Genomic DNA, 24,682 nt, shown 5'->3' with positions numbered 1-24,682 from the left:
ATTTTGTTTACTGCCTACTACAGTATTACTACTGGTATTTCTCGACGAGATCCCGCCGGTTATCTTTTAAAAAATGCATTTTTTTCTCTCTCTCTGCAGCGCGGCGCTGAGCATGAGGCGGCACGGAGGAGGAGCCCAGCTGGCCTGCCCTGCCTGGCTGCCAAAAACGCCATGGACTGGACTGGGCGACTGGCTGCCAAAAAACAGGACGCCATTGAAAAGAGAAAGGTGGAGGTCGTCGCCCTCCCTGTCCACACCAGGCTTTCCTTTTTTCCGGACCGATTATGCAATATGTCTGATTATTAACGAGACATATTGCTCTTCATGCGGGATACACGCTGCGCGGTGTTTCGGGTCTGTCGACTCTTGTGCATACGTGGCCAAACAAACGTGTCTGGCACGGCCCATCGAGGCACGTTTAGTAATCGGGCCGTACCGTGTTAGTCCGTCGGCTGCGCCTTCAAGCATGCCTGAGGCACATTTAGTAATTGGGTCGTGGGCTGCGCCTCTAGGCCCACGCACGGCCCGCTTATTAAACGGGTCGGTCACTTGGTCTGATTAGCACGCTCGGCTGTATAATTTTAGCCTTATGAGCTTATTTTTAGGTCTATTGGATCATATATTATGTATATATGTATATTAAAAATATGTAAAAAAATAAACGGATTGTGTCGTGTCGGCCCGCGTGCCCAGGCACGGCCTGAGGCGTGCCTCGTGCCTGACACGGCCCGTTTAAATCGTATCGTGCCTTGCCCATGACGGGCCATGTCGCCAGGATCGCGGGCCGGTCTGTTTAGCCCGGCCCGTTTGACCAGGTATGCTCTTGTGTGCTCGCCACGGTTCGCAAACCCGCGCGGACGCAATACCGGTCGGCCGTTCATGTGTGAGCCTTTCATATTTGATTTTCTAGATCAATACAAAGCATACAAAACAGAAAACCTACATACTACTACGTATTATCCTGGCTTTCGTTGTTGAAAATGTAAACGACGTCGATGCTTGGCGTGTGGGAGGGCTCCGGCTCCTCATCCTCCTTCTCAAGCTCATTCTGGTCCGCAAGCATATGCGCCTCCGTCGCGCCCTGCGCCGCCTCCATCTCCTATCATCGCTGATGACTCGCCTTCGCATTCGACTCCAAACGAGTGAAGTTAAGGTGGCATGTTGCTCAGTGCATGGGTCCGCGACACTAGTGTCCCTCTCGTCTCCCTCTGGTTCGGTCTCCTCCTCCTCCTTCTCAAGCTCCGGCTCCTTCCCCTCGTCCTCCTCAAGCTCCTGCTCCTCCTCCACCTCTTCCTCAAGCTCTAACTCCTCCTCCTCCTCCTCCTCTTCCTCAAGCTTTGACTCCCCCTCCTCAAGCTCCGATTCCTCCTCCTCCTCTAGATCCACTACATCGAGAGGTAGCCCTGCGGTGATCCGGGCTTCGCATCTTGCCCGGACCTGCAGCCGACGCTCCGACGTTAGAAAGTGGCGGTGGCAGGGGGTGCATGACATTGCCGAAGAGCATGGGAGAGGAGGCGGATGGGCTCGGGTGGCCACGTAGAGAGGAAGGAGGTGGATGTGCTACGGTTGAAAAACGCCGACCATCTTAAATAGCTGAATTTTGCCTCGGGCGGCAAACCGAAGCGTCGTCACGCGATGTTCACACCGCTGTGACACGCGAGGCATCCGTGGGACAACCGAATTTCCATACGAGCCCGCGTGGGACACCATCGTCAGGCCGACATAGCGAACGTGCATGGACACATCTCGACGCCTCTATATTTATCCCATATTTAAGCTGGATATAAAGAATGTCAGTTAGCTCGGCTGTTTGAGGCGTCCCGCTGGGTCAAAATTTCGTGAGGGGCGAGTGACCAAGCAACCCGCCGTGACATTTAAAACGAATATGACTGGTCCGGTTGTAAATGCTCTAAGAGCAAGTACAATAAGGTACAGTTAGCAGGCTGTAAGGATTAAAATACTATATTTTTGTTAAGTTGGATGAGAGAGAAGGGAAGCGGACTTTTCGTGAAGAGTCAGCTCTAGCACGTACTCCTAGATGCTTTGTGAGAATGAAAGGTGGACCATATATAATAAAAGTAGTATTTTTTTAACTAATTATTGTACAAGCTAGCTATAAAGTGGGCTATAAGATGGCTTATAACCAACAACAGTTGGCTATACTATTAACCATGCTCTAATCAAAATTTGCTACTGCTACAAATTCGGCAAACATTACTTGCTGGGTTTTATGGTGATGTTTGTATGAAGCATTGCCCATAATTTGGCACGCGTTGTTGATCCATACACGGAGCTGCTTCCGGTGATGAACAGGACACGCAAATTGGTGTGTGTGGAAACCAGGATCGACACGATGGTAGTAGTGTTCAACATGATACCTGTATCAATTAAAGTTTCATGGCGTAGAAACTTGGTAAAGGACAGGTCGTCGCTCAGAGATGAGAAGTAATAGTACAGCATAGCTTTGCTTGCCGTTCATCTGGCCAGCGCCGTATTAATTGGGTTGGGCGTGGCTAGAACGATTAATTGGACGGTGGCCCGAGTTAAGAAGCTGCACGTATGGGCTAAGCTACGTTTATTTTTTATCTTGTTAGGGTATCTCTCATATGTAAATTTGCTTCGGCGTCCGTCCGTGGACAGGAGGCCAGCTCGCGGATATACTCCCTCCGTTTCTAAATATAAGTCTTTTAATAAATTCTCTATAGAGATTACATACGAATGTATATGGACATACTATAGAATATAGATTCATTTATTTTGCTTCGTATATAGACCTTTCGTGAAATCTCTAAAAAGACTTATAAAAATGAAGAGAGTGGTTATGAAAACCGGTCAACCAACACTCCATGCATATATGTCAACCAGTGTTTGAACTAAACAAACGGTATTTATGCAAATACGACAGAATCCATTCAAGTTCGGTCATAATTACGTAAAAACTAAAAAACTAAACAAAGAACTAAACCCTATAACAAACGACCCCCTCTATGCGTGGCCGTCCAGCCCCTCCCGCACCATCGTCGGCGTCCCTCCAGCGGTAGAATGACGTCGGAGGGCCGTGACAGCCTTGTCAGACGGCTGCCAGCTGCTCGCGGAGGAGCCACTCCGCGTCCTGCTACGGTGTACATGGCCGCCGCAGCCACTGTCGATGTAGTCTTCGAAGCCTTAGTGGCGGCCTTGTCGTGGCCGGCTTTATGGATCGCAATTATAACACTAAGGAAAAATATTGTGCTTTTTGTTAATGAAAATCAGCTTAATCAAAAACAAAAAGGAAAAATGAAGCCACGAAATGAAGCATTTGAAGAAAAAAGTGAAACAAAGTGATAAGTGGGTTCCACCAAATTTCAAACATGCTACCTATGAAACGTTCGTCAAATCCAAATAGCAGCGCATCATCGAGTACGGCCTTTTGTCTCCCGAGCTCCGTGAAAGCCGGATTTTTAAAAAAAATCGAAATTCAATTTTTTTGGTTTCAAAAAATTATGAAAAAAATATGCGTGTATGTAATGATGTAATATACACGTGTGTAAAAATTCATGATAAAATACATTGAATTGCGATCTATATAAAAAAGACAAATTTAAAAGGACGGTTTTTTTTATCTTGTTAGGGTATCTCTCATCTGTAAATTTGTTTCCGTGTCCGTCCGTGGACAGTAAACCAGCTCGCGGATATAATTGCAAAAACCGGTCAATCAACATTACATGCATATATTTCAATCATTGTTTAAACTAAACAGACGAAATTAATGCAAACACGACGAAATCCATTCAAGTTCGGTCATAATTACGTAAAAACTAAAAAACTATACAAAGAACTAAACCCTATAACGGACAACTCCCCTCTACGCGTGGCCGCCCAGCCCCTGCCGCACCACCGGTCGTCCCTCGAGCAGCAGAACAACGTCGGACGGCTGTGACATCCTTGTCTGATGGCTGCGAGCTGCTCGCGAAGGTGCCACTCTACCTCCTGCTGCGGTGCACAGGGCCGCCGCAGCCACTACCGATTTAGTCTTCGAAGCCTTAGTGGCGGCCTTGTCGCGGCCGGCTTTATGTTTCACTCGCTAAGTGACCACTCATCGTCGATCTTGTTGAGCTTGTTGTAAAGGCGACCGCGGCGCCCGTCGGGTGTCTCCGTGGTAGTGAAGGAGTGCTTGAGGGCCAACATGGCGGCCACGTCGAGATCGTTGAGGGCCAATTCGATGCTACATCATTTTTGGCGATCGTACCGCGCCTGCGGCCTCGTCTCGCGCTCCTCATCGGACACAACAACCTTGGAGCCCGAGTGGCCACCGCCACCGCCACCTTTGTGATCGCGGGCGGAAACTCCTCCTTGACCGCACGGTCAAAGTTGTTGATTTGTTTGAAAATCATTTGTCCCAGTCAAAGTTGTAAACCAAATCCAAAATCAAATATCTCAACTAAATGAAAGAGATTCAAAATTAAAGAAGATACATAATTAAAACAGTTGAATGAATAAACTCGTTGAGAAATTATTAGCCCAGTTAAACTTGGGTGACACAAATCTAAATTAAAGACCTCAACTAATTGTGAGGTTTTAAAAATTAGAAAGCATAGTATAGTATAAAAGAATTGAATGAGAGAGTTTTAACAAATTATTGACCCGATCAAAATCGAATGACACAATTTCAATTGAAGACCTCAATTAAACGTGAGTTCTTTAAATCTAGAAAGCTTAGTGTTATATAATGGAGTAGTTCAGCAGAAAAAATATTGTGCTTTCGGTTAATGAAAATCAGCTTAATCAAAAAGAAAAAGGAAAAATGAAGCCACGAAATGAAGCATTTTAAGAAGAAAAAAAGTGAAACAAAGCGACAAGTGGGTTCCATCTAATTTCAAACATGCTATCCGTGAAATGTCCGTCAAATCCAAATAGGAGTGCATCATGGAGTAGGGCCTTTTGGCTCCCGAGCTCCATGAAAGCCGGATTTTGAAAAAAAAAATGTGTGTATGTAAGGATGTAATGTACACGTGTGTAAAAATTCAAGATGAAATACATTGAATTGCGATCTGTACAAATACGACAAATTTAAGGTCTGAAATGATGAATTGTATCATATGTTAAAAACCTCAGATTTGTTTTTTTTTCATAACCCTCATTTCAACATATTTTGATCTGTAAATTTACACACTTGCGTTATACCTTGATATATATCTGTAATATTTTTCAAAAAAATAAACTGAAAAAATATAAATTTTAGATTTCAAATTTAGAGGGAAAAGCCCCGCGCATCATCGGCTTTTTATCACGCGGAGAGGAGAAAGCGGTACGTGGTGGTTTTAATTGGAAATATTGATGTCCGGCTCTTGCAAACCTTTCTTAAGTTTGTTTCCAGGTTATAGGAATTCGAACATACGGAGTGTCCGTGGACAAATACGGGGCCTAGTTAGATGACATACTGTATGCGTATGTACGCCTTATATTTCTTGAAAAAGAACAAGTTAATCGCACTAGAATCACCTCAAATTCCGTTCCAACGATCGACACAACCGATGAGCGGAACGGTATTCAATCGAACATGGAGTGCCACCGCAAGGCACTGAGCAGAAAATGACGAGCATACTGTACTAGATAAAGAAGTTAAGCACGGCTTTTCTGCTCAAACGGATGGATAAGTTGTTTGGTACGCGTAAACTTATTAACTTAACTTTTAGGGCATCTTCAATGACAATACGTATATTTTGTTTCGTACCTGTCTCTATAGAAGGATCAGTCCATGGACATAGATATAAAAGGTCGATATTCAACGTTGTCTACATATATTTGGCCAACAATTCAAATTAATCAAACGAAATTTGTTCAAATCTAGCGGATTACATAATTTACATAAACATTCGGTATTTTGACCGTTTTTATTAAAAACTATTAAGAACAGCAAAAACCTATATAGGACGACCACCTCGTAAGCGTGGCCTCTTTGTCGTGTCGCATCGCCGTCGGCGTTCGTGTCGCTGTCGTCATCATCGTCCCTCCAGCGGCTCAATGATGTTGGAGGGTCGCGGCAGCCTTGTCCGACAGCTACATGACACTCGAGGAGGAGCCGCTCCGCCTCCGGTTGCGTCGTGCGAAGGGCCGCCTTGTCCACTATCAAAGGCGCCTTCGGCGGCCTTTCCCTTGTCAACGTTAGCGGAGCAGTCGCTAAGAGACCACTCATCGCCGGCATTGGTCATCTCGTCGTCAAAGCGGAGGCGGCGAGGTCCGGGTCGTGGCGGACCCATTCTGGTGCCACGTCCGTCTTCGCGAACATGAAGCGGTGACCGGCATCACGTTGGTCCTATACCTCACCTGCTGTCGTGTCATGGGCTCGCTCTCGGATACCACAGCGTGAGAACTGGAGGCACCGTCAAAATCACCGCCTTCGAGTGTGGCCTCACGCGTTGGGGGTGCCGGGTGACACCTCCTCCTTTACCGAGAGGCGGTGTCGTCGTGGTGGAAATGACGGGTCGTCGATTCACGTGTATCGGTTGTGTGACGGGGGTGACGTCGGTTCGTCCTTCATGCGGTAAAGGCGTCGGGGGGACGTCGACTCGTGCTTCACGCGGATGCCGATGAGGACGTCGCGATTACACGGTTAGGACGGTGGCTCGTCCTTCGCCTATCGAAGATGTTGGGCCCGTGGTGGGAATGGTGGCTCTTCATGCACGCGCGCCGACGATGATGGTGTCAGTCCTATCAGACGTAGCGAACACTCCCATTATCTCCATCCGACGGACGAATTCTTCGTTCGTCTGAGCCACCTCCGAGAGGAGATGGGGCCAATGTTGGTTCTCCTCGTTGTCGGAGAGCTTGCCGTTGTGGATGCAGATGGATCCGATGAGCAAGGGCGGCGATGCCGCGATCCACGTGACAAGGAACTTCCATCGGCGCCGCCTGTTGGTGTGAAGAACTAGGACTTGACATCGCCGCTAGGATTGGAGAGGAGGAAGGTCTCAATAAGGGGGAGTGCGGATCCGTTCGTTGTCGGCGCAGGGCTTAAATAGCTGCGCCCAAGCCAGGAGAAGGTGTGGTTAGCCTGCTTCAATGCGGCGCAACGGCATAAGTTGGCTCCTCGAGATGTGGGCCCGCATTGAAATGACGACGCCTGGGAGGTCGTGTTCGTTTGTACCGTCTTTCTATACGGTTAAGTTGTGGGCATCAATGCGGACTGCCGCATGCTTTGGGCCGACATAAATGCGGCACGAAAAGTGGTGCGACGCATGGGATAGAAAACATGGAAGGGCGTATGACGGGTTTTGGTGGAGCAGTGAGACGCAAATTTGGAAGCGATCTGGACGTCCGTAAATCCACCTCGCGTTTGTCTTTGATTTATGAAAAGAAAATATGTCGGTACCGTCGTTCAAACCGATACATGTCCGCGTTAAAGGACTATTGTAATCAAGGTATACATATAGCGACGGCGGTTTGTGAGTCGGCCTTGAAGATGGCCTTAACCTATCATCACCGTAGGCTGGAGATGCGTTCATGGTAGTCTCGTAGATGGAAGTTCCATTGTGGATTATTTGAAGCCGCAACGGTTCGGGGCGAGGGGTTCCCGAGTCATTTTCCCGTTTCTTCTAGTAGTAATCATCACGAACAGAACAGCATGATTATCAAGTTGTATTATTCATGTCCCTGACAAAGCAAAGCAGCCATCTCATAAACTAATGGATCGCGTGTTTGGCGACGGAGGAGTTTAATCATCGGCTCGGGCCTACGTAGCAGCCGTGACCGTAGGTGTACCGCATGCGATCCTTGCTGCTCGGAAATATCCAAATTAAAAAGAGCATGCAATCCATGGCCGCATTGACCCGCGATGCAGGGTCGTACTACAAAGAATGCAAAAGAAAATGGGGGGCCGATGGAGAATCTAATTTGCACGCTTCTTGCCAGCGGCGCCACCATGGATGTGGATGGATTACGATCGTCATCTGCGACGAAGACCAAGATCGCGATTCGATGCCACGAGGCCGCGTGCTAATCGTGGCCGCCTATTATATGCGTGGTTCACGGGCAGATGGCCGCGATACGAGTGAGCGGAGGGTACGAAGCTGCTTCCTCACTTGGAAATCTCCTCGGATCCTCGCTGCTCTCGTCGTAAGATCATACAATGGTTGGACCGTCTCCATCTCGGCGATCTGATCATGTCGCCTCTGCCCCCAAACTGTGGGCGGGCAGTACAGTATTATCACAGGAGTAGCATATACACAACGAGCCAATAATGCACTGTATTATCACAGTTGTAATTTAAGGCCTTTCCGAGTTTCCAGTGGAGCACATGGACACCTGATTGTTGGGTAGCGCGCCTGGACTTTGGAGCAACACAAGTTAGCCAGCTGACCCGAGGTTTGCAAGCGAACCCATGCATGCTACCGACTTTGGATCCACATGCGAACCCATGCATGCTACCGTAGCCAAGTTCACGTGGGAGTTGGGTAAGCAAGTCCATGCAGCAGCTGCAGGTTAAAACTGCACGCTAAGTACGTACTACTACGACTATGTTTACAACTTGTGCTCTGCATAGAAATAAATACTTGGTTTGCAAGCGCACACGATGGACCGTGTTTGCTGATCAGCGCCGCACGTGTTACCATGTGAAACGCTCGCAGATCCCCACTACTATTAAATAAGAGCATCCGTAACTTCCAAATTAAATTCGGCCACACAAATCTTCAGGGATGCGTTCGGACACGTCGAGGGTACTGATCGGTCACGTCTTTAATCTACTTGTCCATGTCCATCTCTTTCATATTTCATTCATTAGATTCATATAAAATCATTAAAAAATGAATAATCTACATACTACGTACTATACTACTCTTCGTCATCGTCGAAGATGGCCCGAGCCGTCAGCGCCGCCTCCATCTGCTGCCGACCAAGACTAGTGGCCTCCACGGCCGACTTCAAACGGATGGAGTTTAGGATGGCCTGCTACTCCGGCCATAGATCCACATCCTCCTTTCCCACATCCAGCGGCGACGCCTTCTCCGTCGGCTCCTGCTGGTCCTCCCCACACCTAGTGACGGTGCCTCCTCCATTGGCTCCTGCTCCTCCTCCTCTTCCACCCCAGCTCCTGTTGGGAACGTAGTAATTTTTTTTTAAAAATCTACGCCATGCAAGGATCTATCTATGAAGAAACCAGCAACGAGCAAAGGGGTAGAGCATCTTCATACCTTTAAAGATCGCTAAACGGAAGCGTTACAATGAACGCGGTGGATTTCATCTATGTGCCGAACCACGGCACCTCCGTGTTCAACACACGTTTAGTCCGGTGATGTCTCCCACGCCTTGATCCATCAAGGAGGAGGGAGAGGTTGAGGGAGAGCTCCGCAGCACGACGGCGTGGTGGCGATGGAGTTACGTGGCACTCCGGCAGGGCTTCGTCAAGCTACGCGGAGGACGAGGACGAGGAGGAGTAGGGCTGCGTCGAGAGAGAGAGAATTCTCGTTCCAAATCTGTCCAAAACCATCACTATATATAGAAGGAGAGGGAGGAGGGTGCGACAACTCTAGATGGCCCTTAGGCGGCGGGCAAGGTGGTGGAGGCGCCCTAGGGTTGGGCTTTGAGGCCCAAAGTGGCCTCCAACGCCTAGGGTTTGCCCCCCTCCACCCCTTGTTGCGCCTTGGGCTGCTTGTGGTAGCGCACCAGCCCACATATGGACATGTTCCATGCTACGATAGCTAACTAGAGGGTGTCGGTCAGCTGAGCAAGATCACACAGTCCATGCTACGATAGCTAACTAGAGTTTATGAAGGATTTTCTGTTCTTTCTTTCTGTGATAGATGGACCCCCATGACATCAACATTGACCATTAGTTAAAGAGTTTCTTACGTCCAACGGTGGAGGATCTTTTAGGCAGGCGTAGACAAAGAGGCGTAGAAAAAGAACGTAACCCATGCAAACCAAGTACTAGTGGAGTATCTTTTAGGCAGGCGTAGACAAAGTAGGATTTTTTTTCTGTTCTTTCTTCCTGTGATAGATGGACCCCCATAACAGCAACATTGACCATTTCACTTAAACGTTATCCCATTCCACGTGGCTCTGACTAATGGGTTCTGCTGTCAGTTTTTTTGTGTCAAAACATGGTCAAACGTCGTTTTTAGTGCTTTCTGCAAACAATTATTCAGAATCGGTGTTTTTAGCAAACCTTTTATAAAAAAATGTATTTTTCAGCACTGAGCGACGTAATTATGCTAGTTTTTGACAATTTACCCAGTACTATTCCTACTTTATCTACGCCTGCCTAAAAGATACTCCACTAGCACTTGTTTTGCAAGCGCACACGGCCATGTTTGTTGATTAGCACCGCACAGAAAACGCTCGCTGATCCACACTACTAAACTAAAGTAGTATGAATGATCTCAAAAAGACTAGCAGCCGAGCCTCAGGTGGATGGGACAGAAAACACAAGCCGCACTACAAGATGTTCAGATTGCGACGCGCATGGCTAATTGTGTGTCCACTACTGTTAATTCAAGCTCAGGCTGAGCATCTACTAAATCAACAGAGACAGCCGATGAGAAGGATAATGGCCCTCTCTTTTTTAAAAATGCCACTCTTCCCCTTTTGGGCGGGCCATGGAGTTGGTTTCGTGCAAGCAGTGCCCGTCTTGACCTTGGTTAGAAGCCTCGAGCAAGTGTCAAGTCATCACTCCTATGTAAAACCCATCTTTTTTGTACACGGCTTTGTCAAGAAAAACAAGAATGAAAAACTCGCCTACCTTTGCCCACCGGAATTTGGGGGCTGGTGTTAATTAAAGCTAAAAGGCTGGATGGAGATTGTTTCAGAGAACACGTGGGGACATAAAAATGACTGACATAACACAACTATTACAGTCCGTCCTTAATCATTGCGGTTCATCTCCTATCAGCCGTCAAGCCCATCCATCCTCTCCAAAATGTGTCGGCATTATTAGCCATCTCCTCACATCGGCATCGTTATTGTCATCGTTGTCATCATCATCATCGGCATCGGCATCCCGACGCATTATAAATTGCAATAATTCATTTTAGCAAACACTGATTTGGTGAATTATTGATCCCGCACTGTCAGCACAGGATCCGTTGGGCTGCCAAGACGGAGATAATTAGGAGCACAAGGGACAAACACGACGCGCCTCCTTTTGTTAATTAAATTCAGCATGGGCATGTTGCTCGATCGAGTGTTTGAGATGCGGTGACCAACTACAGCTTCTTCACCTCTCGCACGTCCTTCTTGTTGCTGCTAAACAGTGTTGCCTCTCGCTGAACTGACTGGCCAACAACCCCTTTGTACCATCCAGATCCAGATTCCTCTCACAATACTCCTGCAAAAGTTACTCCATGTTGTGCGTTTGATTTGATTTCCCCCTGACAAGTTGGCATATGTTCCCGGCTCGGTTTCCACATGGCAATGAAGTGTATGTTACAGATGTAGGACATGCTCAGTCCCTTAGCTCATGCAGCTTCTCCACTGATCAGTGAACATGGACACGCCAATTGATGCATGTAACTAAATCATTAGGGGTTCAAAAAGTCTCGCTATCACAATGTGCAATCATATTCACGTGACTCTGCATGTCGTATACGGTGAGGTGTTGGTTCGACGATCGTCTGTGATAGGGTCGGAGTCACTTGCTCCGGATTCAAGATGGCAACAGGAGAAGTGATGCCGGCGCCCGGCGCCCGTGAGCTATATCGATGGGGGTCTCCGTGAAGAGTGTTTCATATGTGCTGCTGCGATTGTGGTAGTTTCTGTTAATTAAGTGAGCAATTCGTTCCGCTTAAAAACGGATGGGGCATTTCTTTTCATCCATTTCAAACAATAGTAAATGCCATGACTGACACAATTCCAGTGGAAGCAAATCTGCTTTATTTATTCGGCTTAAAGAGCAACTGCTGACATAGTACTGTCACAGACACACACTACACCAATCTCTCGACAAGTTTCGTACGTGGCGAACGCCCTTTATTCATCCATGGTTGCCGATGGCTTAGATTAGATGGAGATGCTGTTGGGGATGCCCTTGGCGGTAAGCCCGGCAGCGGCGCCCTTGTGGTCGGAGGTGTTGGGGTAGAGCAGCATGTAGGGAAACTTAGCCGGGCCGTTGCGGTTCTTGAGCTCCGGGTCATGGTTCATGCCCACCACCTTGCTCTCGATCTCCACCAGCCGGTCGCTGAACCGCTTGAACACCTCCAGGGCCTTTGGGTCCGAGGTCCACTCCGGCGTGTCCCGCTGCCCGAGGTACAGCTCGTCGGAGGAGTGCTTCGACAGCACCTCCAGCAGCGACACGCCGATGATGGTCTGGATCTGGCTCGTGATGGTGTGGATGAAGGCCCGCTCCGGGTCGCGCTCCAGCTCCGCGTACTCCTCCGTGCCGGGCTCCGGCATGCGGCGCCGGCTCACCGTCGGCCGGTTCGGGAGGAACCCCGCGTAGGGGTACTGCCCGAAGTTGACTGCCGCATGCAGCGCCGACCCGATCCAGATGATGGTGGTGCACGCCTTGGCCAGCTCCGGCACACTTTGCATCTTGGGCCACCATGGGGCGTCCTTGAGGTCGCCGTGCCCGACCTCGCGCGTCTCCTTCCACCACGCCTGCACCTCCGTATCGCCCTGCAGCACGCCGTCGTTCGGGTAGTAGATGGCCAGGTACTCGCTCACGTACTGCTCAATGGCGTGCCAGATCGCCAGCCCGTCCGCCGCGTACGGGTAGTCCGACACCAGCAACCGCACCTTGTACGGGCTCGACGGGTCCTCCACCGCCATGCCCCTGCATTTTTTTTACCACGTTCCTGTCAGTGAGCGAGACGCCCAATTTGTTTTACACATTCATAACATTTACCAGGTACGTACCTCTTGATGAGATCGTCCGGCAGTCCCTGCTCGGTGAACTTCCAGTCCTTGTACACCACGGCCGACATCCCCAACGCGAACTTGCCCGGGAACACCGTCATCTCGAAGATGCCGCCGGCGTTGATGAGCGTCTGCCGCGCCAGCGCGTTGATGGTCATGGTGTCGCGGTAGTGCGGGCTCAGCAGCTTGTGCACCGGGTGCGTCACGCTAAGGTGCCGGTTCGTCGAGATCACGAACGGCTCCATCACCGCGTGAGTGTTCAGCCTGCGCGTTTCAATCAATCATATTTCGATCAGTTGTTGTGCATCGACTGACTGAATCACATCGACCGTGGAGAACGTACCAGTGGCTGACGAGCTGGTGCCACCCGGAGTCATTGACGGCGACGTAGGCCTTGGCGAGCTCCCACACCCAGCCTTCGACGGAGCCGCTGGGCACCGGCGTGTAAACCTTGCTCTTGGCCGTGGTAAGGCCGCCCTGGATGATGGGCTCGCTCAGCTCGATGGCGAGCGGCGTGAGCCTGCCGTCGCCGCGCAGGAAGAAGAGGGTCCTCGTGGCGTAGATGAAGTTGCCGGGCAGGTTGTTGACGTCGATCAGGAACGGCATGAACCGGTCATGGTGATCAAGGATGTACAGCCTGTTGCTTTCCAGCGCCTGCAAATTTCAAACCCAATACGATCACTTGATCGGCCAGCATCAAATTAATTGCAACGAAGCCAAATTATCTACAGCTACCAATTACTCCTAGGTAAATCATAGTTGATGTCGATGGCTTGGACCAATTACCTGCTGCACCGTGAGGCCCTCGAGGTTCTTCTCTATGTGCTCCGCCGTGATGGTGCTGGTGTGGTCACCAAACTTGCTAGGGTCCAGACTACTTTTTGGCGGGAACTCCTGCATGCATGCAGCATGCGTGCATGCGACCCAACGCAAATCAAGATCTGCACTTTCTCACCATGGACACCATACACACACAATGAACAAATAATCGCTGACTCACCGTGAGACGCGTGATCATGACCGGGTTGACGCCGGCGAGCACCTCCCGTGCGAACTCCTCGTCGGTCCTCCACGCCTGCTTGTTCTCCTGGATGATGTGGGGCACGGGGAGCTTAAGCAGGGAGTCGCCGCCGACGGGGAGGAGGTCCTTGATGAGCTGGAGCGGGAACTGCTTACGGAGCTCCTCCAGGGCGGCCACCTTGGGCAGCTTGATGCCGCCCTCATAGAGGTTGATGATGTCCTGGAAGGAGTCGAACTCGCCGGGGGTGGTGTCCACGTAGGTGCGCACGGCCGGCAGGATGCCCTGCGTGATGGCCTTGATGGAGTAGCCCAGGAAGTCGGACGTCTTGAGGTGGCCGAACTTCTCGTCCCGCGGCACGTAGATCTGCTCCAGCAGCGACAGCCGGCTCTCCAGGCTCGGGTCGCTGGCGTTGGGCTTGCGCTCCGTGCGGCCGCGGCGCGGGTAAGGGTGGTCGGAGTTGCCGCCGAGGATGGGGCGGCCCTCGCCGAGGTCGTTGTAGACGTCGTAGCGGTAGATGCGGTCGTGCTCCTGGTACGGGCCCTGCTGGTCGTCGCCACGCAGGTTCCGGAGCTCGTCGTCGCGGTACGGCTTCAGCGCCGCCGGCATCTGGCTCGGCAGGTACGTCTGCGAGTGTGGAGCCGTGCAACATTACTATTAAAAAGTTATGTTTTACTCCCTCCGTTGCAAAATATACGATCTTTTAAAGATTTTATTATAGACTACATAATGAATGCATAGAGAGATCCACTGATTTTGTTTCGTATGTTGTCCATAGTGAAATCTTACAAATGTCTTATATTTAGGAATGAAGAAAGGTTTAGATGTAAGATAAATATTGCATATCTAAATACTATATCATTGATCTTACGTCGAGATATGTGAGTATTTTTTTCCTTTTCTTTTTATGCTTAATTTAATCGTTTTGGTATGCAATAATTATGTGACATGCATCTAGATGTGGCTAGACACATCCTTAAAAAGTTTATTCATGAAAACAATCATGTGGGTGGATCCGTGCAACAGTTATTTTCACCTACCACGCTGCCACGGTGCCACGGTGCAACTTTCATTCAATCTTGTGTCGATCTGCACCAAACCATATCCTTTTCTACCAACACGGAATAAATAATGTACGTACTGCTAAGTGGTAACCACTCCTAGCTCATCATCTATTGTCCTGGCAAGACTTAATGATCGACCATGAATGACGAAGGCGGTGAAAATGAAAGGAGAGGAAAGTAGAGGAAAATCCACGCACGTCGTTGGCGAAGAAGACGCGGCTGTATCGGTAGTTGGCGGCGGGGTAGATCCATGAGTTGGCGACGAAGGTGAGGTTGCCGCTGCGGCCGGGGACGTCGTGGAGGGTGATGGTTTTAAGCAGGAACTCGGAGCTGTGGTAGTTGTTGACGACGATGGCGCCCGGCACCCCGAGCTTCTCCACCTCCCAGTCGAAGGTGAGGCCGAACTTGGACTCCCCCGTCGTCAGCGACGGCAGGCTCGTCACCCACTGCTCCAGCTCCGCCTCCGCGCCCACCTTCCCGCGACCGCCGTTGTCTGCACCACCACGTACCTTCTCATATCACATGCTTAGTTTACTTACAAGAACTATACATGCCACGTACCCTGCTTGATTAATTGTTGGGCAAAGAGCAACGCCCGGTGATTTAATTTTTCATGGCTACTACTTCCTTCCTTCTCTCTCTCTTCCAGCGTTGTTTTTGATGACAACTGTTTATAGCCTGCTGATTGTGTGCTTGCTCTTACGTCTTTGTGCTTTAGTTTAGGTTTGTGTTGCTTTTGACGTGCCGTCCTTGCTTGTTGTGTTGCTTTTGACGTGTCGTCCTTGCTTGTTGTGTTGCTTTGTCTCGAGCATCCGGTGCTCTGCGTGGTCTGGTGCGCGCACCATGCATGCATGCTGTTGTCTCTTTTTTCGATGGCATATGCCCATGCTCAGGTAAAGACGACCGGCCAGGGCTAGCTATCCTATCTTCTTTAGCCGATCCAGACACATCCATCCATCCATGGCCGCCGGCCCACACGAAAGAAATACTATATCTTGTAAACAGAGGAGAAGGCCGGAGGAGGGTAGTGATTACCTTGGTCGACGGCGGTGGAGCTGATAAGCTGGCAGGTGACGCCCTTGCCGAGGAACTCGCCGATGCCGTCGATGATGGTGGCGCCGAAGTCGTTGAGGTCCAGCACGTTCTTGCGCATGAGCACCACCGTGCCCTTGAGCCGGGCGCTCTTGTTCGCCCCCGTGAGGGTGTCGATCAGCCCTCCCAGCAGCATCTTGTTCTTGGCCTCCTCTCCTCGCTTTCACTGCTCCAACCAATGGCACCAGCACACTGTTTTTCACTTTTCAGTGAAGATGGATGTGTGTTGCGTGAGTGTGTGTGAGGAGCTGCTTGCAGCTCGGTCCGGGCAATTTATAGGCCGGTCCGGGTCCGGTCCCGGTGGTGTGGCGCTCGGCTTTGGAGAGATGGATCGGACGGCGACGTGCTCTCCACGTGCTGCGCGCGGACGGTGACGTGCCCTCCTCGTGCTTCGCATGGCGCGCTCCGGTCCCGTGACGGGTGATCGCCCATCGAGCGGTGCTTGGCTGCACTGCATGTGCATGTGCATGTGCATGTGCATGCATGGGGCTGAATGAGCGTTTTGTAGTGTGTAGCCGTCACATGACTTCATTCATGAGGATTGCTACTCCATGCATGGCAGGCAGCGTCTACCTCCAATCTTTTCTTCTTCTTTTCTTTTAAGAACACTTGCGCTCCGTTTAATTAGATGTTTACATTCACGCCTGATATTGAGTATTGGCATTCATCTTCTTGACTACCACCGTTTGGATGACTTTAAAATTCAACCGTGGCATTCAGGCTCGATATCGAGCGACCCGCAATTCGAAGGGCGTGCGCTCGACATCGTTAGGTATTGAAAATCAGCGTCCTGCCTTTCATCCCCGCTCAAGACAAAAGATCTCTCACCTGCGTGTGGCTAAGGAACGACGGCAGCGGCATAGGTAGCCCATCCCCCCACCTCCACCCAGGCTCCGGTGGCCGGCGTCCCTCAACCCCGAGCTTCGGCGCGAGATCCGACGGTCGAAGGAACTCCCTCCTGCCCAGCATCCAGCTCGAGATCCGGTGGTCGATGGCCCTTCCTCCCGCTCTGCCTCCAACCCGAGATCCGGCGGCCGACGACCCACCACCCCAAGCTTCGACGGCCCGCACCACCCTCCCACACCGTCTCCCTCCTGAGATCCAGCGGTCGGCGGCACCCTTTCGCCCAGCCTCCACCGCGAGATCCAGCGACCGGCCTGCTCCCCTCTTCCCTGTTCGGTCTCCTCTTTGCTTGATGTCTTGGAAAAGTCTCATTCAACCTAATTCCTCACTTTGACCATCCAAATAGAATTTAGCATTCAACCTCAATATGAAATCGTCTTCCGGATACCAAAACATCCAAACAGGAATATTGGCATTCAATCTCAATACCAATACAAGGTGATATTTGTATTCAATCCAATGCAATGCCAAGACTCTCAATGCAAACATCCAAACGGAGCGTTGGGGTAGGACCCCCAGCCTCAAATTGATCTCATGTAATGAACATTCTCATCCAGTCCACCTTGAATCTTCCAACTAAGCAGCAAGGTGTGCGCGTAATCAGATATTGCGGGACTTGCGCCTTGCAGACGACGGAGGAAAGTCACGAGAACTTTCTGTGGTTTTCTAGGGAAAATGTGAATATGTGGATGCATGTGAGTTAAACAAGCAAACGAACCAGCTTAACTGCGTTCATTCTCCAAGGACCGTCTCATCTCGTTTGCTTTGCTTGATCACTTGTTTGTGCTGCAATTATTTTTTACTCGTTATCCTCGTCATCTACTTTCCTCAGTGATTTGTATTACTCGTTATACTCGTGCACCAAATGCTTATTATCTTTTGGCTTTCATAAATGGTTAGCGTCAGTCCTTCTACTGGCTTCTGAAATAAGTTGACCTTTAGCTTTTTAAAATATATATTTTTTGTTGAATTTTTATAATAAGCTTGATAGAGGACACTTTATTCTATTCTAGAAGCCCCCACAAACGCCCAAAAACCTAGCCCTTGGTGTTATTCCGCACATATCATTATATCAACAAAAAGAACTTTAGACAGCTGTAGTGTTAATCAGCTAGTTCCCCACGGGGAATAGTTGATCTAAGTGCCAAAATCTTGTCAAATGAACATAAAAAGTATGTGAGGAGAGCCTGCAAGATTCCATATATGCAACCAAAATTTGGACAGCCAACCAACCAATAGCCAAAATGTCAAAATTTCGGGTGTGCAAATTTGGCACCACACAGACAGACATACCGACAAAAGAAGAAGGAACAAAAGAGCTTTGCTACAACTACGGATGTTTTACATAATTCCTGCGGATGAGGCTGAGATGGATTGTTTTAATTGGTGATTAGAGGATGAGGCCGGCCCCATCATGAGAATCAGGGAAAGATTAGTGAGGGGACAAGAGTTTGTGTGTAACTTCCTGTAAAAACAACCCGTAAGTTTGTGGTAGCTAGTGAAAGCTCCACACAGACTCACCACGTTATTTGTTTCTTGCATCTTGACACGGAAAATGCTAGACCTACTAATTCCTACTTACGTTTACTAAACCTTTCAAGTAATCTAAATATGCCCCCACTGATTTTTAGGGATGGGTGGGCCTCATCCTCCTCTTAATCCAATCAATGATTGCCAAGTCAAACTATCCCATAAACTTACGTAAACATTTACGTAGATGTAGCATTGCTCTCTTGACACGAACATCACTTGGCAGTTCACATGCCGAATATATTGCACGCGTGCGCTAGCATAGTGAATGTTTCTGCCTTGAGAAAATCGGCTACTTGCAGAGGACGCAATGCTCGGCAACAGCAAGGCGGCGCTCGCCGGCCTTGCGGCCAGGACCAGGCCGCAGCCACCGCAGCCGGTGTCGGAGGACACGCTCGAGAAGGTCACCGACTCGCTGGAAATGTACGTCGACAGGCTCCCACCGATGCCCAAGATATACGGCTACTCCGTCGAACACGGCCGCACCACGCCGGTGCACCTCGCCATCGGGATGTACCAAAAGAAATGGGTTCGTCCGTAACATCATTCTTCTTCTTTAATTAATTTCTTGGTCACCTCGCCGTCGGGATGTACCAAAAGAAAGTAGGCCAGAAGTTTGGGGCAAGTATACTTATGTTCTCAACCGTCTTCAAGTAAGTAATCCTTTTGCCCTGTTATTTGGCAAGCTAGCAATAGACTACAACACACGTCAGTATATTTGGTTGGTGTTGCCTGAGGTAGCAGAGCGTCCTCCTCTCGCCTCAGCCCTCCCCCTCGCCCGACGTCCCAAGTCCTACGTCGCACGCGGATGTACCTCTATCTCTAGTATATATAGAGATGAAGATGGTTTGGTCCATGGCTAGAGGAAATGTTGTCCCACAGATCAATGAGGTGGCGAGAGCTAGACCGCATGATGAATGAAGATCGCGCCTGAGGTGGCACAAATCAGACCGGGTGATGATGCTGATGGCAAGCGTTTCCTTGCTTTTTTTTCCTTGAAAGAGACCTTTTCTAAAGAAAATTCCTAAATCAGACCGGGTGATGATGCTGATGGCAAGCGTTTCCTTGCTTTTTTTTTCCTTGAAAGAGACCTTTTCTAAAGAAAATTCCTTGCCTTTACGATGGTCTCTCTATTTATTTATTTAGCAGATTAACTTTTCCAAGTCATTCAAGAAATTCTATTTTGCTTTTTTTGAGGATGTCAAAAATCAATTGTTCCAGAGTTTGTAGTTTATTTTTCTTATGTTCAAGCCGTCCTTGGTTGACGTTCGTTCGCATGGGGAGTCTCTTTTCTCTTATTCACAAGAATAACGAGTTTGTGCTACCTGGAAATTACAAGCAAAGCAAATGGATCTGATAGCGTTTACAAGCAAAGCATGTGGATGGACATGGTAACATAGGCATGTATCCTCAAACAAATCCTTTATATAGATGGTCAAAGAAGTAGACATATTCAGTTTAATTGCATCTTTCAGCAACATGGCAGACAATAATTAATTTTCAACAACGTATACGTACGGTCGATACATTCATCGGCTGATGATTACATATATCGTCATGTCCACAACAAGATATAAGTGGAAAGCAACAACTCTCCAGAAACATATGTCGCACTTAAAGATCCTAGGAAGGAAGGAACAACAAATCTTCAAGGAGGCGACAATCATTACACCACACTATGTAGGCTGTGTTTCAAATAAGCTTGCGACAAAGAAGATCCACTCTTCACTCAGTTGGGGTGACCAATTAAATAGGGATTTTCCTCGACAACCCAGGTAAGATAAGATAGATCATCGCACCATCTTCAGCTCCAGGTGGCGCTTGAGCATATCAAACTTCCCTTTCCCTTTCGCTTAGCTTTTCTTTAGGTATGCTCTCCTCTGCTGTAATAATAGTATCCAAAGAACCAAGTCAGGTTTCTCTAACAAGACAAGGCAAAGATACTTAACGAAAACAAATGACAACAGGTTCATGGCTCTTAAGATTGTACAACATCAGTCTAACAAGGATCAGACTGGATCAATAAGTTGCTACTGCAGTTGAAGCACTTCCAATTTGCTCTCAAGTAGACAAGACCTAATAAACCATTGCCAAGGTAGAAATAAAAAGACGACTCTGCTAAAACCAATAACACACTGGAATAGGTCAAGCATGCCACAAGCTGTCTTATTCAGCACAAACAAATAGCTCACACTCGGTAAAAGATTAAGCACGGGCTATCTCTTCTTCTCCCATAGTAGTTCAAAAAAGACCAAGAAAAATCAATCCTACCCTTGCCAAGAAGCATACATACATACATGTTGAATTAACTCAAGCAGTTCAATACTTCAGGGAATTTAACCTAGCAGTACATTTAAAGAATCATGGAAACTCTAAACAAAATATCCACTGTTGATGGGACAAAATATCCCCAGTTTATAAATCACTAACACATGGCTCCAAACCAAAGGACATGTAGGAATAAGACAAACATGACTCTAAACAGGAGCAAAACCTCAATAGGCTTACTCATACAAACTAGTAATCACACATTCACTTGGTAATACAAGCTACTCCAGAACACTACATGTGGTGCCACTCACACATGCTTAGGCAATCATAATAGCGACCAAACTGAATTAAAATCGATAGCTATCTTCAACAAGAGACATCCTGACCATATAAGGAATACACATTGCACAACACCTACACCACCCATGCCTTGCTAAAAGGACTAAATCATCACGATGCCAAACTGCTTACATGGCTCGGTGACCATGGATGGGCAGACAAAGCATACAATGAAGCGGGGGAGAGCAACTGAAGTGTCTCACCTACACCACCACGCGAAGATGGTGCGATGATCTATTTCGAGTTGTTGCAAAAAATAAAAATAAAAATTAGGCCAAGATATTATTCTCTCTGTTTTTCTTTACTTTGCATATTACCATTTTATGGAGTCAAAATTTGTAAACTTTGACCAACTTTTTTTTTGAACGGGGAAAGCTTGGACGGCTTTATATTTCATGTGAAAAAACAGTTAGATCATTAGCTAATGTATCTATGAGGAAGCCCGGAGGCTCCTCCATCCACTTTATAGTTCTAGTGGGTTCAGCAAACCTAGCTAGGGTATGAGCTACCATATTTGCTTCCCTTGGGCAGAAGGCAAATTGGATCGAACTAAAGTTCTTTGCGAGGAAGGAGCACTCTTCGTATACTGCCGCCGCTGGACCGAGTGAATTGCCGTCGAGTAACATGGTGTCAATCACGTCCTGACAGTCAGACTCCACAATGATCTTTTGCACACCCACCTCGCTAGCCAGGATAAGTCCATCTCGCAGAGTTCTCGCTTCCGCTGAACTGACATCTTCGGCGAATGATATAGCACTACATGAACCAGCAATGAACACTCCTTTGTCTGATTGCAACACCGCCCCAGTGCTACCCGTCCCCGAGTCTTCAGAGAAGCCGACATCCACGTTAAGCTTGTAAAGACCATCAGCCGGCCGTGGCCGTTGTCATCCATGTTGAACAGCACCTGGGCGCCTCTTCCTTGCCCTGACAAAGTTTTTCTCAAGTGCCGATATTGCATGCGCCGATCTGGGTGCTTCGGCGATATGCTCACCATGAGTGTAACTCCTCCTTTCCCACCAGACATACCAGACCGTCGTAGTGATGAGTTCAGCACGGTCAACATCCGAGATATTTGATTTGATGGTGCTCGTAGAAAGTATCAATTCAGATAAGACCCCATTCCCGTCTTGCTCCAGATCACAGACTTGATTAACCAGGTTCGAAAGACCTAAAACCCTCCAGATTTCCTGTACTCTAGGGCACTGGAAAAAATCGTGCTTTATACTTTCACAATCCATTGAGCAGAGCGGGCATTGAGAGTTGGTCATGATGTGTCTATTTGCCAAAACCCCATAGCATGGTATAGCTCCCAGTAATGATTTCCATAGATGAATTTTGATCTTTGCGGGTAGCCTTAGCTTCCAAATGGTTCTCCAAATAGGGTTATTACCTGAGGAATGATTTGTGTTCGTCCTCCTCAACTTTCGCCCATGTTGGTTATCCCATTCTTGGTGATATGCCGATTTCACAGAGAACATACCCTGCTTGTCTGGGTGCGAGGAAACGAAGTCGTCCATCATCCCCACCGCAAGAGGGATATTTAGAATGCGTTGTGCATCAATTGGCCAGAAGATATCCGTGATGAGCTCCTCATCCCGTGATCTGCTATCCACATCTATAAGTTCAGAAACTTTGGTTAGCACAATGTTGCTCCGTGGAGTCATAAGTTTTTTGTTCGGGCTGCTAGGTATCCACGGTGTTAGAGCATATATCTCCACATGTGGTTTTGGAGATTGATGACAATTCCTATGGACTAATGGTTGCCTTAAGTTACATTTATAGGAGTTGTCCATAGGCACTTCTTGAAGTCCATCTGTTGGGCTCAAGGAGTTTATATCATGACCAAGATAGTATTCAAGGTATTATCGAAAGAATGGTCACAGAGGCACATGGTTAATCAAGATCCCAGACAAAGAGTAAATCAAGATGATCAACACACAAAGCGTACAAGACGTACCGAGAGGGATCAAGTGATCCCATGGTATGGTAAGCATTGTCCATTACGTGTTTGTGTACTAACCCATGGTCTTCATGAGAGTTCTATGTGGGGGTTCGGTGTGTTTCCATGGGCTTGCATCAAAGGGAAGATCTCATACAACCCATGAAGTATGACGTCAAGTTGTGATCGTCATCAAGATTGCGATGTGCAAGTTCAAGTGGATCAACACGAAGATATCATGCTTGAAGCTTGCCGTCCATTGTGGTGGCAATGGACTTGTGAAGATATGCTGAAGAGTGGCTCACCCATAGTGAGTATGGGGGAGAGCAATCAACTAGTCTTCATCAAGCCAACGCAATCAAGAAAGGTGGTCCATCTTGAGGAAGCCAAGATCATCATCATCTAGCTCAAGAGGACGAGGTGCAAGGTATAGGTTTGCCCTTGATAGGTTTTCTGTTTAGGATAGATTGTTGTACTATCAAGGGGGGCTTTCAAGTGAGTAGCTTGATCGTATCATTCGTTGAGAGCTCAAACCATTTGCATCCTTGCATCATACTTCTTGGTTCTTGTTTGGTGTTTCTCTTTGTGAGTTTTAGAGCTTATGGTCATCTTCGTGACAAGCTCGAGTTCATCGAAAACGGAGTCCATATGCATCTACTATGATGTTTTCGATGTTGGAGTTTTTGCCGGTTCTTCATTCATAGAGGACTCACATCTCTATATCATTGGCATTTTCATATCTTCATGGTCTTAAGATTTCTATAGGACCCCGAGCCTCAATTTGATCTCATGTAATGAACATTCTCATCCAGTCCACCTTGAATCTTCCAACTAAGCAGCAAGGTGTGCGCGTAATCAGATATTGCGGGACTTGCGCCTTGCAGATGACGGAGGAAAGTCACGAGAACTTTCTGTGTTTTTCTAGGGAAAATGTGAATATGTGGATGCATGTGAGTTAAACAAGCAAACGAACCAGCTTAACTGCGTTCATTCTCCAAGGACCGTCTCATCTCGTTTGCTTTGCTTGATCACTTGTTTGTGCTGCAATTATTTTTTACTCGTTATCCTCGTCATCTACTTTCCTCAGTGATTTGTATTACTCGTTATACTCGTGCACCAAATGCTTATTATCTTTTGGCTTTCATGAATGGTTAGCGTCAGTCCTTCTGCTGGCTTCTGGAATAAGTTGACCTTTAGCTTTTTAAAATATAAATTTTTTGTTGGATTTTTAGAATAAGCTTGATAGAGGACACTTTATTCTATTCTAGAAGCCCCCACAAAACGCCCAAAAATCTAGCCCTTGGTGTTATTCCGCACATATCATTATATCAACAAAAAGAACTTTAGACAGCTGTAGTGTTAATCAGCTAGTTCCCCACGGGGAATAGTTGATCTAAGTGCCAAAATCTTGTCAAATGAACATAAAAAGTATGTGAGGAGAGCCTGCAAGATTCCATATATGCAACCAAAATTTGGACAGCCAACCAACCAATAGCCAAAATGTCAAAATTTCGGATGTGCAAATTTGACACCACACAGACAGACAGACATACCGACAAAAGAAGAAGGAACAAAAGAGCTTTGCTACAACTACGGATGTTTTACATAATTGCTGCGGATGAGGCTGAGATGGATTGTTTTAATTGGTGATTAGAGGATGAGGCCGGCCCCATCATGAGAATCAGGGAGAGATTA

The 24,682-nt window shown here is 48.0% G+C and overlaps 1 protein-coding gene and 1 long non-coding RNA gene across 2 annotated transcripts; both read right to left on the bottom strand.

The window, feature by feature from the left end:
* Nucleotides 1–8,728: 8,728 nt before the first annotated feature.
* Nucleotides 8,729–9,275, bottom strand: LOC123446228. The gene is made up of 2 exons (XR_006631274.1): nucleotides 9,171–9,275; nucleotides 8,729–9,070 (listed from the first exon to the last, which is right to left on the bottom strand). It is a non-coding gene; the product is annotated as an uncharacterized LOC123446228 (long non-coding RNA).
* A 2,555-nt stretch (nucleotides 9,276–11,830) lies between these two features.
* On the bottom strand, nucleotides 11,831–16,254 carry LOC123447308 (linoleate 9S-lipoxygenase 1). The gene is made up of 7 exons (XM_045123899.1): nucleotides 15,946–16,254; nucleotides 15,108–15,403; nucleotides 13,829–14,473; nucleotides 13,615–13,722; nucleotides 13,172–13,482; nucleotides 12,829–13,092; nucleotides 11,831–12,745 (listed from the first exon to the last, which is right to left on the bottom strand). Exons 1-7 carry the CDS (start codon nucleotides 16,136–16,138, stop codon nucleotides 11,974–11,976), a joined length of 2,589 nt encoding a protein of 862 aa, XP_044979834.1. The 5' UTR covers nucleotides 16,139–16,254; the 3' UTR covers nucleotides 11,831–11,973.
* Between the last annotated feature and the right edge of the window lie 8,428 nt (nucleotides 16,255–24,682).

Source organism: Hordeum vulgare, chromosome 4H (assembly GCF_904849725.1).
Source record: "Hordeum vulgare subsp. vulgare chromosome 4H, MorexV3_pseudomolecules_assembly, whole genome shotgun sequence".
Lineage (NCBI taxonomy): Eukaryota > Viridiplantae > Streptophyta > Magnoliopsida > Poales > Poaceae > Hordeum > Hordeum vulgare.
The sequence above is the reverse complement of the archived record's forward strand: the minus strand, read 5'-3'. Positions and strand labels throughout refer to the sequence as shown.

What these genes read in the sequence shown, in the direction of transcription:
- LOC123447308 (XM_045123899.1), bottom strand. Translation starts at nt 16,138, where the DNA reads ATGCTGCTGGGAGGGCTGATCGACACCCTCACGGGGGCGAACAAGAGC. An exon ending in GCGTCTTCTTCGCCAACGAC is followed by an intron (nt 14,474 to 15,107) that starts GTGCGTGGATTT and finishes CCACACTCGCAG; the next exon opens with ACGTACCTGCCGAGCCAGAT. An exon ending in CCGGACGATCTCATCAAGAG is followed by an intron (nt 12,746 to 12,828) that starts GTACGTACCTGG and finishes AAAAAAATGCAG; the next exon opens with GGGCATGGCGGTGGAGGACC.